Source organism: Condylostylus longicornis, unplaced genomic scaffold, assembly GCF_029603195.1.
Source record: "Condylostylus longicornis isolate FDR11 unplaced genomic scaffold, ASM2960319v2 ptg000049l, whole genome shotgun sequence".
Taxonomy (NCBI): domain Eukaryota; kingdom Metazoa; phylum Arthropoda; class Insecta; order Diptera; family Dolichopodidae; genus Condylostylus; species Condylostylus longicornis.
The window spans coordinates 3102002-3120665 of record NW_026578018.1 but is presented as its reverse complement, the minus strand read 5'-3'; the positions used below and the strand labels follow the sequence as shown (position 1 = coordinate 3120665).

The 18664-nt window shown below is 30.5% G+C and overlaps 1 protein-coding gene across 4 annotated transcripts in view; it reads left to right on the top strand.

Moving 5' to 3' along the window:
* The window catches only part of LOC129611423 (uncharacterized), a 29636-nt gene extending 15112 nt beyond the window's left edge, over nt 1–14524 (top strand). For all 4 annotated transcript variants that reach the window (XM_055524566.1, XM_055524568.1, XM_055524567.1 and 1 more), the window contains exons 4-6: nt 17–9262; nt 9332–11057; nt 11169–14524. In XM_055524566.1, coding sequence (XP_055380541.1) covers nt 17–9262; nt 9332–11057; nt 11169–14128 — 13932 coding nt within the window. In that variant the 3' untranslated portion in view covers nt 14129–14524. The remainder of the gene's footprint in view (nt 1–16; nt 9263–9331; nt 11058–11168) is intronic.
* The last annotated feature ends 4140 nt before the right edge of the window (nt 14525–18664 follow it).

The window sequence follows — 18664 nt, the reverse complement described above, 5'->3', positions numbered from 1 at the left end:
TTTTTGCAATTGTTAGATTCCATTAAAACCAGTTGTAATGTCAACTGAAGTTGTAGAGATATCAGAGCCAGATAGTCCGCCACCTGGTAATCAAATTGCTCAAGAATACCGTCCTCCAATTGAAATACCAACCGAAAGAGAATTATCTCCAGAATCTCATGTAAATAAAACAATTTCGAATCCAAATGAATCAAAAATGGTAATTTCAAGTGACTTATCATTGGAAGAATTATTAAAGAGGCGAGAGCAATTAGAAAATAAACTATTTAACTGTAATACGAATAGTAATAGTAATAGTTCAAATGAAGTTTCACTTATAAATGAGCCAAAACGAGATTCCGAAACAAATAAAAACAGTAATTCGATTATAAATTATGATCATTTCGACATAGAAAGTAAAAGTGATTCTCCAAGTTCAGCAAATAAATTTTTACCATTTATGCCTAATTTGCTCATATCAAATAAACTGTTACTTGATAAAAATGAAAAGGGAGGATCACCAAAAAATTGGATAAAACGAACTGATCCTTACGAATCTCCACAAAGACCCATTACAACTATTATAACAGGCAGGCCCTCACCACCTATATCTTGGAAAGATGATTTTATTGAACAACAACCTAAGTCGCCTGTTATGGTAGATGAGGTAAAAAAAATTCGAGACAAAAAGTTAGAATTATGGTCAAAAAATGATAAATATTCAGAAGCACAGAATTTAAAATCGAAAAGAAGAACTTCTACACCAGATTGGGATGCTGAAATCGAAGAGGAAGAAAGACTGAAAAACGAAAAGAAAATAAATAAAAAAATGGAATGCTCAATAGAATATGGTTGTCCTAATAACGTTGATCCTGCTTTAAAAGGCCCTAGCAATAGAGAAAAAAGTTTAGAAAGTTCTAGAGATCGAAATAAAGATAAAAATCGACTTCATACTCAAAAACAAAGTCGATGGGATGTCGAAAATATTGATGATATTGAGAAACAACACTCAAAAGATAGACACAAAAAATTGGATTTAAACTCAGAAAAAGCTAATGTAGACCATTCCTCATCAAGAACAAAATTATCACCGCCACCAATATTGTCTCATGTTACTAAATATCTTGATGATATTGAAAGTTCTGAAAGTTGTTCTTTGTCTCCAATTGATTCCTCAGATTCTAATTTATCAACAAGTCGTACAGTTAAGATTCGAAAGGGTGAGGATTTGAAAGTTCAATTTCAAAGTGATGAAAAGAATATATTAGAACAACAAAGAGCTTCTGAAGAGAATTTAATAAAAGTGCATCTAACTTCGGCTGCTACATCTTCAGTTAAATCTTTACAGGGCGAAGATTTAAAAATTCAAGTTTTAAATGAAAAATTCAGGCCTCAAAAGCCAAAGAATGTTGGAGAGTGCTTAAAAAAATTAAATGCATCCAATGTTTCATCGAATTTAATCATAGATGTTTTAAAGAGTCCACCTTTAAGTGCTAATGATATCGATGACTTACTTCATGAGTCTGGTTCTGAAAATACTGTAGAACCGATTTCAACATGCAAACCTAATCTATCTGAAGTTCGAAAAAAATTAGCAAAAATATCAACAAAATTGAATCAAAATAATATTATAAACGATACTAAACGCACTGATTTTGAGCATGATTCCATAGACAATCCCATCCAAAATCATCCTATATCCCCTATTATGGATTCCAAAGGAAATGATCGGCTAGCTTTAAAATACCATCCACACACTAAGAAAAACTCCAATAACAACAGCAATATCGAGAGTGATGTCAAGAAAAATCGGTGTGAGAAATTGGTTGAGTTTAATAATTTGAAGACATCGTCGAGTTGTAATGCTAATAGTGTTATAAATAACTTTCCAACGGTTAATCCAAATGACCCTAGGTTAAAAAATAAACCTCAATTCCAGGAGTGTAACAAAAATATTAATGAACAATTTCAAAACTTAAATTCCAAAGAAATAAATAAACCGCTGTCAAATATCGGAAACCCTATTCCAACCTTATTGGGTACTGTAGTTCCAAATCCTTTGGGAAACCTTCTTCAGTCAAATGTAAAATTAGCATTTCCGTCAAATTTGATCGATATACCATTACAAGTCAATATACCATTACCAACTACGTCTTTTCAACAGCAACCGCTACAACAAATCCCAGTGGTCACAATACCAAAATCAACATTTAGCGATTTTCTTAATAACAAAAATCATTTAAAACATAATAACTCTAATGATCAAATTGGATATAATAAAATTAATCCAATACAAAATGATAATTTTGAAAGGCAAAAATATTTAGAATCAAAAAAGTCAAAAGAGGATTGTACATTTACTACACATTTGATGAAAACACAAAATGCGCAACCTAAAACTTACGGGGAATACAGAAGACAATGTGAACTTGAAAAAAATAAGGTTTCAAAAGCTGATTCGAATAAAATTTCCAGTAATTTCGAAACTTCTTTGGATTTTAGAGAAATAAAAGATAATGGCAAAACTAATCAAATTGCCTCTGTTGCTACTGATGATCAACAAGTAGCCCAAACTAGGGACTCCAAGCAAACAATTTCGAATCCCATTTCAAAAGCTCCAAGGCAATTATCTAAAAGAAGAGATAGTCTTATTACCAAAAGTGAAACAGAAAAACATTCAAAATTGCATGTTGATGGCCAATGTAGTAAGACACTAAGCTCACATTCTGCAAATGTTGCTAATAAAAATTCCATGCTTACTTCATCAAGTGAAATTGTACCGATTTGCAAATTTAAAATACCTAAAAAAAGTAAGGATGATGAAATGAAAGACGAGCAGAAAATAGAAGTAAAGAAAACTGGTAATTTAAAAGAGGAGGAAGCAAAAAGTATTTCAGAAAAACATGAAGAAACTATTAAGACATTAGACATTTCAAACAAAAGAGATGAACTCTTTTTAGAAGATCAAAATGACATTAATTGTGCTAGTAATATTACAGAGTCAATTAAAAATACCTCAAACTTAAAAATTGATGATAAAAATAAAAGTAATGAGCATGTAAATTTAAATTCTGAAAATAATAATTTAAAAGATAATACTACTACTAAAATTTCTTCGAAGTCAAAACGAAAATTTATTCCTTTAAAGACTGGAGAAACCACTGCTTCGGAAAGTAAAATTCAGCAACGTAGGAAATCTGTGAGTACATCAATAACGCAAAGGAAAGAATTATGTGAAAGTATCGCAGGGGTATCGAATGAGCAAGCAGTTAAATTAACAATTCGAAGAAAATCAATGTCGGCGACGACTTCCTCTGATAATAATAACTTTGAAATAAAACCTAATAATCCTGAAATAACAAATTTTTTAGAGAAAGAAAAACAAGATAAAAATTGTGAATTCAGTGGACCTAATAAAGATGAAACTGAATCTTTACAGTCATTCGACACTACAACAGACAGTACGTCAGTTTCGTCTTATCAAGGTGGAGTTAAAACTAAAAGGTCAAAACGTTACAATAATTATTATTATGAAGTTGCACCAGATCCCATAGATAATACAAAATTGTCAGTTGAAAATATTATTGAAGGAAAACGTCGCAGTCGTTCGTTAGTTAATATGAACGAAAGTTCTTTAGCCATACCAAAGTATGTTTCAAAAAATAAGAGTAGTAATAACAATGTAGATTTTTGCAGTTCATCGGAAGATGTAAGCAGTATTGGAAAAGAAAAGAATATTACAAAAAAAAATATTAAGTCAAAAATCACTGAATCTCATGTTAATGAAACGGACCACTGCAACTCATTCGAGGCAGATTCTCTAAAATCTGCAGAAGCCGATTTAAAAAATACAAATATAAAAACAGAGAATACCGATAAAAGTGAAACCACTAAAGAAGTGTCGTCTTTAACAAAAGGAGGTGCAAATGAAAGTGCTTCAGGAACAGTTGAATCTTTGTTAAATTTTCTTGGCCCAAATTCTAACAAAGAAAGTTTATTGGAAATTTTATCAAAAGTTTGTGATGAAAAAAAATTTGAGAAAATAAAAGCCATTTTGGAAGAGGATGAAAAATCAGATAAGTCTGAAAATCTCAAAGAAGAATCATTTAAGGAAGATGAGGTAACTGATTCTAAAAAGCAAGAAGATCTGAGAACTAATATGAAGACTGAGAGAAAACTTAGACATAAAACTGAATTAGATCGTTTAAATGAGGATATAAGAGATATGTTCATTTCCCAAGGTGTGCTTTCGGCATTTGGTAAACGAAATCAACTACAATCAATTAAATCTAATGAGCCTGTAATTGCAGATAAAAAAAATATAACTAGTAAGGATAAAAATAAGAAAATTTTTAGGGCTAAAGAGTTGAAAGTTATTCTAAAAAAAATAAAAATAAATTATCTTGATCAAGAAAAAGTCGAATTCAAAACTAAATTACAGCCCAAACGCAAACGACGCTTTGCTTGGGCCAAAGGTCAAATTGCAAAAAAGAAATCAGCTTCCCCATCTGCTGTTGCAGGAAGATTGAATAAAGCAACAAAAAGAACTGGTGTCGCTACATTTAATCCTCGTGCACAAATAAATAAAAAAGTAAAATCAAAAGATTTTCCTTATTACAAACCATGTCCAAAGAGTAAAAAATCTACTTTGAACATTAATGAGACAAATAGCAAAGCAGAAATTGATTCTGAAGAATTGAAGCAGAAACGTAAAATTCTATTTTTAGAAAATAATGAAGTACCGTCGAAAAATATATACAAAGAAATGCATGCAAAATCAGAATATTGTAAAAAATGCCTTGTGTGTCATAAAATAAATATACAGAAATTAGTTTCACATCATGTCGATACACATCCAGAATATGAAGTATTTATATCACGTTTACCACCAGATACATTAAACGATTTATGCTCTGATCGACATAATTCTGCTCTATATCAATATATGATAAAATCAAGAGGCTCAATGTTTCACTATCGTTGTCCATTTTGTGATATACAACAAACAGCTACAAGGTCAGTATGGTTAGATCATTTTTCAACACACACTGGTGAATTTCATTATAAATGTTCCGGTTGTAACAAACAAAGCAATTGGAGAAAACCACTTTTACGCCACATCAAAACGATTTGCAAAACTTCTCGAATTATTACCAGAGAATCACCTTCTTCAATCTTGAAAAATATTTCGGGCTATTTGTGTAATATATGTAATTATGTTCAATTAACACAAAATAATATTATAAAACATTTAAATACTCAACATTCACCCAAAGAAAAGAAAAATTTTCGTAAAATAAATTTAATGAATATGGAAAACGTTCCAAAATTAGACAATCCGCCGTCGGAAGAAACAAAAGTTTCGGCAGATGAAAATGTTGAAGATGTAGAAGATGATACTGAAATGATAAAAGCTGAAAACTCAAATATTAGTGATAAATTGGATGTATTTATACCAAAAGAACACACTGATTTAAACGTAGATAAAAATTTATTAAATTATATGAACGAAGTTATTACATTTAGTGTGCAAACTCCTAAAATCAATGAGAGAACAAGTAAATCAATTGTAGATGAATTAAGCGAGCGTCTAAAATCTCAAAATTCTTCGGTAAAAAAAAAAGAAGTATCAGTTCGAATTGAAAAAGATATTGAAAAAACTACCAAAGAAAAAAATATGTCAATTGTCGACTTATTAAGTCAACGTTTTCAAAACATATCTGAGTCTGATGCTATGAAGAATAAAGAAGGCGATGATAAAGAAGAATCTGAAAGTGATAATGAAACACCGGTAGTGTATATTCTAGATAAAATTGATGACGATAATTTGGATGATATTGAATTAGCGGAAAGTTCTGAACAAGTTATTCTATCAATAAATAAACCAATATCAAATTCTCGCGCTGAAATACTCGATAAAATAGGTGGTTCTACAACAGCTCAATTAAATTTAAAGGAAAATGACAGAGAAATAACTGATTCAATTTATGCAACACTTAATGAAAAATTGAAAAATTCTAAATCGCCAGACAAAAAGATTACTACCAAAAATGATAGTTTAAAAAGTAATCAAAAAAAATCTGGCATAACAATCATTGATAGATTAAATAAACGTCTCAAAGAAGCTACTGGAGTTGCTCCAGTTGGAGGTAGTGGAGTTAGAAAATTAGCAGAAAACAAGAAAAATTTATCAATAAAAAAGAAAGTGCAAGAAACTGTACATACGGTAGATAATGAAGACCGCAGTGCATTGGATTCTAGTGATGATAATCTAGTCATTGATGAAGATTGTACGACCCCTGTGCCTGATATAAATGCAAATAGTGTCGAAAAAACAAACAAAAAACAAAATGAGTCTAGCACACACTTACAGCAATTATCTTCTGAGCAAAATGAAATAAATGAGATTGAAGATGATGATGATTGTTGGGAGGATATTGAGGAGGTATCACCACAATCGAATGAAAATGATGAACAAAATTTAAAAGTAACAGCGGAAAAAATCCAATCAAAAGAGAAAAATAATACAATTTTTAAAACTTTATCAAAAATTTATGTGTCGTTTGGTAAAAATAAACAAAAGCCAAAAAAGAAATCTATGGATATCAGGAATTGTGGTTCTTCAACTCCTCCAGTAATAACCGACGAAAGTTGTGATAGTAATTTAGAAAATAATGGCGCCAAACAGCAACAACAACCAATACCACTATCAGATCTCATAAGTGATGCTGCAATACCTTCACCTATGTCAGCAGAGCTTACTATAGATCCACCGGTACCGTTGCCATCAGAACCTCTTTCAGACCTAAATGATATATCTTCTTTATTAGAACCAACTCCCACTTCAGAAACATTAACATCTATTGCAAATAATAATTCTAACATTAACATAATTTCAACAACAGAATTATCAAAAGTTGGTGTTGAAACTACTGTTCAAAAGCTTAATATAAATGATATAAATGAACCCATTTATGTTTTACCGGACAATGTTACATTTGCAGATGCTTTGGTTTTAGCTGCTGAAATAGAAAATACTAAAAATATTAATAAAAAAAATGAAACCGAAAATGATATTACAAAACCAAATAAAATATCAAAAGCACCTGTTACATGTCGGATAAATAATTTAGGTTTCAGTGAATCTGAAGGAAAAGTTAAATATTTTTGCCTTATAAAACCATGTTCATTCTTATTTTCTGATCAGGAAATTGGACTACAAAATCATTATAGTTCTGACCATAAAACTATATGTTGGGATGGTTATTGTTACGCTTGCGAAGCTAATATCTGTTCTGAAGATGAACTACCACTGAATCGTGAATTAAAACATATGATTGAAGTTCATATTAAGAATTTATTAAAATCACATAATTTATACATTGAACATAATCAAAATAGCGACAGCAGTAAATCTTTTGAGGAAGCATTGATGACTAATCGACCCAAAATTACGATTCGACGTTTGAGCGGGGATCTTTTATCAAAAAACAAGCCACAAGATCCTGTAATAGAATATAGTAAATTACAATCAAGCGTTCAAACTATACCAATTTCATTATTAAGTAGTATTAACTCCCCTTTACTAAATAGTAATCCCAATGTGCCAACCGTTATAGATCCAAAATCAAATTTAACTATTTCAAAACAAAATGTTACAATCAAAGATCTTTTAGAAACTCCTTCAATTCCGCCGCCAATTGCTCCCCAGCTTTTGCCAGAAGATTCATCGACTTCAAAAGCTGCAACAGTTCCTATTCAAACAGCCCCACAGCGACTTCAAATAAAAACTTACAAAAGAACACAACCTGAAAAGCCTTCGACTTGTATTTTACCTAATAAACAAAATTTAACAATATCACCGATACAAAATAATTTAAATAGTGGCTCAGGTTTAAAAATTTCTTCTGTCAGTCAAGGCATTACAATATCAGATAAAGAAATTACCTCACCAATTATTGTGCCACCAGCACAAAGTGTACACAACAGTGCAGAACCAATAAAAATTATTTCAGTATCTGGCGGAGTTGCAAATTTCCCAGTGGAACCGCCGAAAATATCAAAAATATCATCAAATGTTACAATATTACCAATAACAAGAAATAATGACAAAAGCCAATCGAGTCCTACACTAGTAAACCAACAACCTCAACAATTGATTACATCCGACAAATCATTAGTCATTACAAAAATGGCTTCCAAAGTTCCTATACAAACACAGGGCTTATCAAAAACTAATTCAGGATTTCTGAGAATTGAAAATGTTTGCAGTTTAAATACGCAAAAACCCGTTGTGGAATCTGTATCTACTCAACAAAGTGACGCAAATGTAATAAAATCAACAATCAATATTGACCAAAATTTGTCCTCTGTTACTACATTAAATCAATCTCTATCAATTGCATCAACAGAAGTGGAAAAGTCTCAATCATCAATTGAAGAACACAAATCAAATGTTCCAAATGAAAGTATAAATTCTGACACAAATATTTCTCAAACGCTAACATCGAATACTTCATCAGAGGCATTAGAATCTACAATGAAATTAATTAAGCCATGGATATTTCCAACAGTTTCTAAACCTTTTTCCGTTGCACAATTCCAACTACGGGCAATTTCGTTATATGCTCTTTTCAAATGTATGAACCAAGAATGTTTTTTTACAACAAATTGTGTGCAAAATATTTTAGAACATTTTCAATTTCATGAGCAGCAAAGTAGTTTTGGTTGGTTACGTTGCAGTTACTGTAAATTTGTGGCTTGTAATTCAGCTAATTATGTAGAACATATTCATTCTGTGCACAATAATGATATATTTCAATGTCCATATTGTTTTTACAGATCATGTAATGATTTTAATACGTTAAAACACATTGAAGAATATCATCAAGAACAAAAGCCATTAATTTTTGTCTGCCATGGAGAACGGAAACGTTTGGCTTCTGAAATGAAGCATTTAGCAATTTATCGTAATAGACATATCAAAGCAATTCCTTGTTTCGATTGTAACAAAAAAATTTTCATACTTCGAAATTATTTAAAACACATTCTTGAACATAACGTTAATAGTGAGTGCTATACATGTGGAATATGTAAAGCTGGTGGCTTACTAAAAAAATGTGCCGATACGCATTTAAGTTTAGTTCATAGAATATCTGTATACCAATGTATCTATTGCGATATGTCATCAAATTTAAGAAGTGCAATGGTAGTTCACATGGCTAAAGAACATCCATCGCATTTATTATATAGTTGTGTTAGGGTATCGCCTAATAAGAGCGCAGTAAGTATAATTTCTATATGAACATAGATATATTCAAACAACTTCTAAACTACTCTTTTTTTATTAAAGGTATTTAACACTGAGACTATAGAAAATTCTACTGTTTTGGCAAATTTAAGTGAAAATGTCAATGTCAAATATTTACAGCCATGTAATTTTTCATTAGAGAATCTTAATTTCATGAATCCCGCGTTAGACTCACAAGCAGTCGAACAAAACAAAAACATAAAAATATCTGTAAATTTTGCAAACATTAACTCTCCTATCCTGCCGGCACCTATTAAATCAGCAACTGACAGTATAAGGGCTAGTACACCACCTTCAGTAGCGACTACGATGAGTAACGATAATGCTGTTATTAATGTACAATCGTCTCTTAAAATATCGTCAGTTACATCACTAGCATCTACATCTCAAACTTCAGTGACAAGATCTCCAGAAATATCTGGAACACAGATTGGGGAATCTGTGTTAGTAAAATCCGCTCCAATATGTTCAGCTCAAATACAAAATGCTTTTGCATCAATTCCCGTAGAAAATCCCGGTACTCAAATAAACCAGCAAGAAAATTTGCAAACATTGTCAAGTACTCCTAAAGTATTGAAAAATCCTGTTATGTTAAATAAATCTCATAATGCTCCACAGAAAGTTGAAGTGGCTACAAGAAAATCAAATTCAAGTATATCAAACACCACTATTGATGAAACCATAACAATTGACGATTCTGACCAAGAAGAGCAAACAGAAAATGAAAAATCGCCGAATGCAGACTCTCGAAATTTGTCGGATAACTATGTCAGCAACAGTAATATAACAACATCAAAAAATATCAAGGATATATTAAAAAACTGCACAGAGTTAACAAAATCCGTTGCATTAGCTCAAGAAAAACAAGAAATTAAAACTATTACAAGGGGCACAATTATGATTAATGAGGTGTCATTGAATCTGAAATCCTCGCAAGAAAGTTCAACAAATAATGAAAAAACAGTGGATGATAGCCTCTTAAATAAACAGATTATGGAAGCTGCTCAAGAATATGTTTTAGATACCGGTTATGAAGGTTCAGAACTGTACCGATGTTCTTTACCAGAATGCACAAATGTAAAATTAAGTTGTGAAACTTTATCATCACATTATTCTCGAGTTCATCAGCGCTTGAGACAATTTAAATGTCCCCATTGTACATGCCAATATAGTAACATTCGCAGTTTAAAGGTTCATTTAGCAACCCATAAACGTCACCGATATTTTTGTTTTCTATGCAATCATACGACATCAATTCAACAGCACCTAACCAAACATATAACTGAATTGCATGGCAAAACCGGTTTAGTGTCTTTTCCATTAACAAATCAATTTGAATTGGATACAAAAGAAAAATCTAGTGATTCATTATTTTTTGTCCTGGCTCCGACAGCTACAAAACGACAAGAAATATTGCAGTTCGGTGAACGACTTGTAAGAATTTGTGAAAGAAGAAGATCTTTGACAAAAAAAACATTTAGTCCAAACGAAATTGATCAACTACCGCTTCAAGCTATCTTTAATTCTGAAGCTTTTTGTTCAATATGTAGTTATCGAACAAAAGTAAGGACCAATATGTATAGACATTTATTATTTCATAAAAGTGAAGTTAAGGTTGCTAGTATTGACCCCGTAAATCCCGTTCCATGTTTAGTTTCAAATGAGAAAAATTTTGACAAAATGATTAATATGGCTTTAAGCTCCAATTTGAAAAAAGATAATCAAGAAAAATTGCAACCCAGTAATTCTAGCGGAATGACCTCTTCTGGTAAGTTTCAATATATATTTGATATATTCAAATAATAATTATAAAATTAAATCCCTCTATTTATAAAATTCAATTTATTTTATTTATTGTGTATTACTCTAAATTCATTAGATGGTAATTTATCTTCAACTACCGAAGAAATTAAAGAGGCTCTGAAGAAAGGCGATCTCAAAATACCAGAATTTATTCCATTAATGCGTAAATTTATTTGTGGTGTACCAAATTGTAACTACTTAACTATTACTGATTATATGTTAAAATGTCATTTACAAACTTTACATTCAGAGGAAAAACAGTATAAATGTCCACATTGTAAGCTAGAGCTTTTACAAAAGAAAAACTTCTGCGCAGACAAAATACTGCAACATTTAAAATTTCATGATTCTAAAATTTATTTATGCGGTGATTGCTATTACATGCACTTTTTGAAACATGTAGTTGAGAGACATATTAATGATCGTCATGCGACTGCAGCTCAAGTAGACGTTATTCAATATGAAAGAAAGGACACTAATACGATTATAACAAAATATCCATGTGGGCGTTTGATTGGGCAGTCAAATACTAAAACAATCACTAGTACTGATGGTACAAACAGCAGCGATCGAAATACAGACACCGATGTCATTGTACTTTCAGAAAGTACTGCTGATACTGCCACATTCAACAAACAACTAGGTGATGAAGAGGCCAAATGGAGTTGCACAACATGTAAATTTAAAACAGTCGATGAACCTTCAATGCTTAATCATATCAACACAGCACATAATATAAGATTTCGATATGGATGTTTTGATTGTAAATTTGGTGCTTGCCAAGTTAATTTGGTAAAAGAACATATAAGCGATAAACATCATAATTTTCAGCAGCGGCAAGTAAAGTCAAATTATTATCGTTTAGATGAAAGTGATTATGATGTTGTTCAAGAAAATCGTCCTTTATGGACAAGGAGTGATCCATATCGCATTAAACATATACGTGGAATTTTAATGGAAGAAGAAGACGTTGGACGTAAGAACACTAAAAGTGAAAATAAGAAGTCAAACAAGCTTAAAAAGTCATTATCTAACAACAGCAATGTTGCAGAGGATAGTAGTAACAGCTCTATTGGCGCAAGTAAAAGAAAATCTTTAGAAAGAAAAGCATCTCAAAATTCTATAAGAGAAACGGATAAAGTGAATGATCCAACAAGTGTTTTAATTTTGAATGAGAACTCGTCTTCCAGTCAAGATTCAAATATAAAGGCAATCCATAAAATATCAAAAGTAAAACAATCTTCAGCTCACAGTTCAAAAAAGTCACAAAGTATGTCAGCTAGATCTTCAATATCTTCTTCAAGAGATTCTTTGGAAGAAAATCTTTCGGTTGTTGTACCTAATGAAATTTCCGACTCGAAAGCGGTTAGTAGTACATCTCCAGAAAGAAGTGTTGAAATCTATGAATGTTATTATTGTCCAATGAAAAATATTTCTTTTAAAGTAATTTATACTCATTGGTTATTACACCATTGCAAAAAAATGAATGAAAAATCGGATAAAGTAGGTGATAACAGCGAAAAATCTGAAAAAAATCTTCCTTTGTTAGCCAGACCTTTCGCTTTTAAAGTTGTTGGTTACATAGGTGGAGATTCAGTTGAAGTTTCAACTTATGATGTAACAAAAAATCAATTGTCCCGTTTATTAAAAATGGGGCAACGTGTAACACGATTTCAATGTAATAAATGTTGGCGTTTATTTGCCAATTCTATAAGCGTAGCTGAACATCAAAATCATGAGCATGCGAATACATCAGCGCTAAATACTCATCGATGTTTAACATTCAAAAACCGAAATTTTTTTATATGTAGTTCGTGTGGTTACGCATCATCTTTAGAGTGCAAAACTGCAGCTCATTTATTAAATCATTATGATGGGTTAAAAAAATGTAAAACGTGTAATAAAGAATTCGATAAGTTTTTAGAATTTATTCGACATTTACCAAAACACAAAACAACATTTAAAGAATTTTTAGAAAATGATAAAAATATCAAAGAGTTTTGGAGTAAAATAATTATTTTGTTCCCAAATGGTTTATGTATGATGCGCTGTAATGTACCTAAAGACTCCAAAGTTATTTTAGATTGTTTAGTAAATATTGTTAATAATGAAGTTGAAGCTGCACTTATACAAACCGCACCACAAAACGTAATACCTAAACCAAATAGCAATGACAATTTATCAGAAATGTCTACAGAAAAATTAAATGTAAATACTAGTGAATGCTCAAGAGCTAAAATATCCGACAGAAAACCTAATGATGAGAAAAATATTAAGGCTGATAATACATTAACAAATCTAAATAATAATTTAGAAATGATAAATAAAATTTCTTTAGATTCTGATGACACAAATAATGACGTACAAAATGATAGAATAGAAGATTCAGTACCATCATCGTCAAATTTTTCTTCATTAGACGAAAATGTATTAACGACATCAAAACCAAAAATAATAAAAAAATCTAAAAGAAAATATGAAAAAGATACTGATTGGACCCCAAAACCATTAAAAAAACGTAAAGTTTTGAGTTCTAATGATGATCAATTTGATTCATCAACTGATGATAATCAGAATGCAGATGATGATGATGATGATAATATACCATTATTAACAGTAATAAGGAATACACCACCAATTAAGAAATTAGAAAAGAGAATAAAACCATTTATTGGCCCAAAATTTACACAAAAAAAATATCATAATGCTTATACACCATATAGCTATTATGGTTGTAAACCAATTGCTGAAGATTTAAATAATATAACAGTTAAAGTAAAATTTGGTTATTCAGATGGATATGATTCTGATAATGAAGCCGTTTTATTAACTTGTCAACAATATTCTGAAATAATACCAATCGATTGTCAAGTTATTGTTGAAAAATTAAATCCAGAAATATTAAAATTAAATACAATTAATTTATTTAAACGTAAAATTCAAAATAAATTTAATAGCTATGCAATAGATTTTCCTAATGCAATTGAAGATTCCTCTGATTCAAATTCTAGTTCAGTAAAGAAAAGAAAATTATAAGACTAGATAAGTAAGCACTTATCTTAAGTAGTTTATCTTAGTATTTTCATTTAAGTTCTTTTATTAAATATCATTTTTTAATATGAATTCCCTAATTCTATAAATAGTTCCAAGAATTATGAATACAAGCATGCTCTGTTAAAATGAATTCAATAACAAAATGGAAACAAAACTAAGGGTAGTGCTCATGTTTTTTTTTTTTTAAATACTACAATAAAAATATTATAATATTTATTTAAGCTAAATGTAATATGTTATTCCAGAAAAACAAATTATGAAAATTTTAATTATTGTTTCTAATAGTTTTAGAATGTAAAAAAAAGTATTTTAAGGAATATTACTGTTTTTTTTTTAATTAATGAGAATGAATATAAGATAAAAAATTTAAAAGGTAAATTAAAAATAATTAAATTGTTTTATTTTTTTTTATAAATTATCATTTGTATAAGATTGTTGACATTTCAACAATACTATTTTATTCGGTTTTCGTTATTATACATATAAATATATTCAGAATTATGCTGAATAAGAATTATTAAAGCTTGGAGTTTTTTTACGGTAATAAAATTCTATTACACTTTCAATTAATTGGTGAATTCTGTTTCAAACCTATAACTTCATTTTATCTGGCCAATATAGTTCAAAATTGATAATTCAAGTTTTTAATTCTAAATTCAATGACTCTCCAAGTTTTACACTCTTAAAACAACCCTTAGTAAAACTTAAACTTACAGAATCTTGTTGTAAAATACGGATAAAAATACCTATACATTTGTCCGAAAATTGAAGCTATTCTAGCTTTGTAACTACGAAATTGCATAAAGTGGCGCGTTACAAGGTGGCTGCTGCTTCCGACAAAAAAAAGAGGTAATAATAGTATCACGTTTGTTACTTCAAAGTGTTAATATCCAAGTTTGTTGTATCAAAGTTCTAATACGTTAAGGTCTAAGTTTTCAAACAAAAAAGTTAAAATTAAGTAAAGTAAAAAAATGTATAAAGTTGGTGGAACAAAAATTAAGTGTATATTACATATAAAAAAGTTTAGTGATAATATTGAAGATAAAATATTCTTAAATATTTAAATATGTACTAGGGTCTTCATTCTGTATATTAGCATCTCTTTTATTTACAGCTTGAACCAAAATTATGAAACTACGAAACCGAAATGATTCAAAGCCAAGTTCTATATACATTTCATCGAAGAACTTTCGTATACGCATATATATATAAAAGTTTGTATGTATAAATATTAACTATATTAAGAGAAACCAAAATTTAAAGTTCAATTAAAAAACAACTTCATTCGAGGCATTATTGTATGCATTCAAATTTGTTTTGTTGATGATGCGGAACATAAAAATTTTTCGCAGTCAACTAGAAAATAAGCTTTTACATTTTTCTGTTTTTAACTGCTACTGAACTGTAACTATCCGACCCATGGTGCAGTGATTTTAGCACCGGTCTTTAAACTGAAGGGCCTCAGATCCAAACATGGATCAGGTTATATAAACTTTATATTTAATATAAAGTTTAATTATACAATATAAAATAAAATGTTAATATAAAAGTAATTACCCATAAATCCATAATTTTCGATATTGAATAGAAACTAAAAATAGACATTGAAAATCAATAACCTTCAATATTTAACATAAACTAAACTAAACAAGTAAAAACGTTTCAGTCGGTATAAACCGATTGAATTATACCCTGCATCTTTCGTTGTTGTATAGCAATTACTCAAACCTGTGAAACCATTCTATAGAAATTTCACGGATATGTCTGATTTATAACTGGACACACAACTGCCAAGTTTCATGAATCTGACTTTATTATTTTTCCAAATATTTAAAATTAGCTTTTGGAGTTGTATGGCAAGTACCCGAACCTGTCAAGCAATTCCATCAAAACTTCAGAAATATGTCTGACCTATAATTGGACACACGACTGCCAAAGCTCATAAATCTGACTTTATTATTTTTCCAAATATTTAAAATAAGCTTTTAGACTTGTATGGGAGCTACTCGAACCTGTCAAGCAATTCCACCAAAACTTCAGAAATATATCTGACCTATAACTCGACATACAACTGTCAAGTTTCATGTATCTGACTATATTATTTTTCCAAATATTTAAAATAAGCTTCTGGAGTTGTATGGCAGGTACCCGAACCTGTCAGGCAATTCCTCTAAAACTTCAGAAATATATTTGACCTATAATTGGACACATGACTGCCAAGTTTCATGAATCTGACTTTATTATTTTTCCGAATATAAAAAATTTGGTGTTGGAGTTGTATGGCAGCCACCTGAACCGGTGCAGCTTTCCCATTATAATTTTTAGAGCATGTGTAGAATATAATTGGACAAATGTATACAAAATTTTATATTCATAGCTTTATTAGTTTTTGAAATATTTGAAATAAACTCTTTGAGTTGTATGGCAGCTACCCGAAGCCGATGTCCGAATTAGTCCAATAACAATAGGGCTCGTCCTTGGCGCAAAAGAAAAAACTTGTGAAAGTTTGGTGTCGATTGCATTATTCGTTTTTGAGTTATCGTGCGATCGGACGGACGGACGGACGGACGGACGGACGGACAGACGGACATGTCTAAATCGACGCAGAATTTTACGCTGAGCAAGAATATATATATATGTCCATACCGCAGATGACTCCTTCAAGTAGTTACAAACTCCATACCAAAGTTAATATACCCTTCACGAAGTGCAGGGTATAAAAATGCGGCATACAGATCACCGCCTAGCTAATTCAATGGCCTGTGAAAATTGAGACTTGACTCTAAAGTCAAGTGAAAGCGGAGCATTGGTAGTGTCAGGAAAAAAAACTTATTCAAAATTTTTCTTTTTTATAAAAGAAACAATTCGTAATATAATAAATAAGATCGGCTATCTTAGGAACTTGCCAGAGTCATCAATATTTCACTTCACTTCCTTTGAATTTTAAAAAAGTTAGCTGGATTTTAGCTTACTTAGCTAAAAAAGTATAAATTCGACTCTAGTAGAATTTCGCTTTGTATCATCCGAAGTCCCTGGAAAGTTCGCCAGTTAGTTTCGGTAACAACTAGATCTTAAATTTCAAGAAATTGCATCAATCCGTTCCGTACATATGGTAAAAAATTTCGGGTAATCGACATCCTGTTCGGCTTCTGAGCCCTGATCTTTCTAAAAACAAATATGGATTCATTGCTTTAACATCCCGATATTAAATATCAAATTTCAAGGAAATTGGTTAATTATTTCTCTATGACAAAAATGTAAAACCTGCCCGGAAAAAAGACCAGTTTCAGGGGTCTGACATATACCAAAAATTGATCTGTTCATAGCCAAATAAACTCACCGACACACCGACAGACCAACATCGTTCTAAAAGGAGTTCATTGACTCTCTACTATGGAGAAATGCGTTCCCACCCAAAACTTGACTCGAAATTTAGTGCCATCACATAACCTACCTTATTGTATACAATGTAGTCGCTAATGAAGTGTCAAAAATAGTTACATAGTAATTTTATATGGAAAAAGAGAAAATATAAAGTTGACCGCGTCAATTCTGTGATACTCGTACGAATTTGTTATCCTATGTTCGAGTAAATATTCCATAGCTGACTATTGGACAGACTATGACTTTAAATTGCCGTAATACCATATTAATTTATGCAAAATTTCAGTACTCTGTTTTTAATATTTTCTAATATATGGCCAAAAAAGTTGATCTAAGATACTATTGAAGTTGTATAGCAGCTACCACAAGTAGTCAAGTAATTTCAACGATTATTGTCACACATACCAGCCCCAATAATACACTTATTTTCACTAACTTTCTATAATCTATATCATAACTGCAATAATTTCTGAGATAATTTCAAATAACTTTTGGAGTTGTATGGCAGCTATCACAAATGCACATGAGATCTCAACAACTTTTAATAAATATAACTACCATTTTACCATATTTCATTTTTCAAAATTTCAGTACTGTAGGTTGAACAGTTTTTAAGATACAATCAAATAACGTTTCAAGTTGTATATCAGTTACCAATAGGAGCCAAGCAATTTCAATAACTTTTATCATATACATTGGCCCTACTTATATATTCACTTGTGCGACATTTCAATACCACAAACTACAAAGCCAAATCGACTCAGAATTGTACACTGATTAAAAATATATACTTGAGTCTATAATCTCAGACCATTATTTTTTACCGTTACAAATGGTAAAGCAAATTTAATATACCCTTCGAACAGACGTTCGTACTGGTATGAAACAGCTGTATATTATGGAATGTTATGTATATAATACGAAAGTATATTATGGTACTCGTATTTATGTTGGAGGAAATTAATAAGAAATAAAAAAGAATCTTTACGAAACTATGCTCTTCTATTTTGATCGTATCACAATTTCAATTTTTAATCGTCGTAAGAAAATTTAAGATAAAATACTACATAAAATTTGTTTTTTCTAGTTTTACTATTTATTTTACAAATTGATGTTAAATTTTTATATCACCAC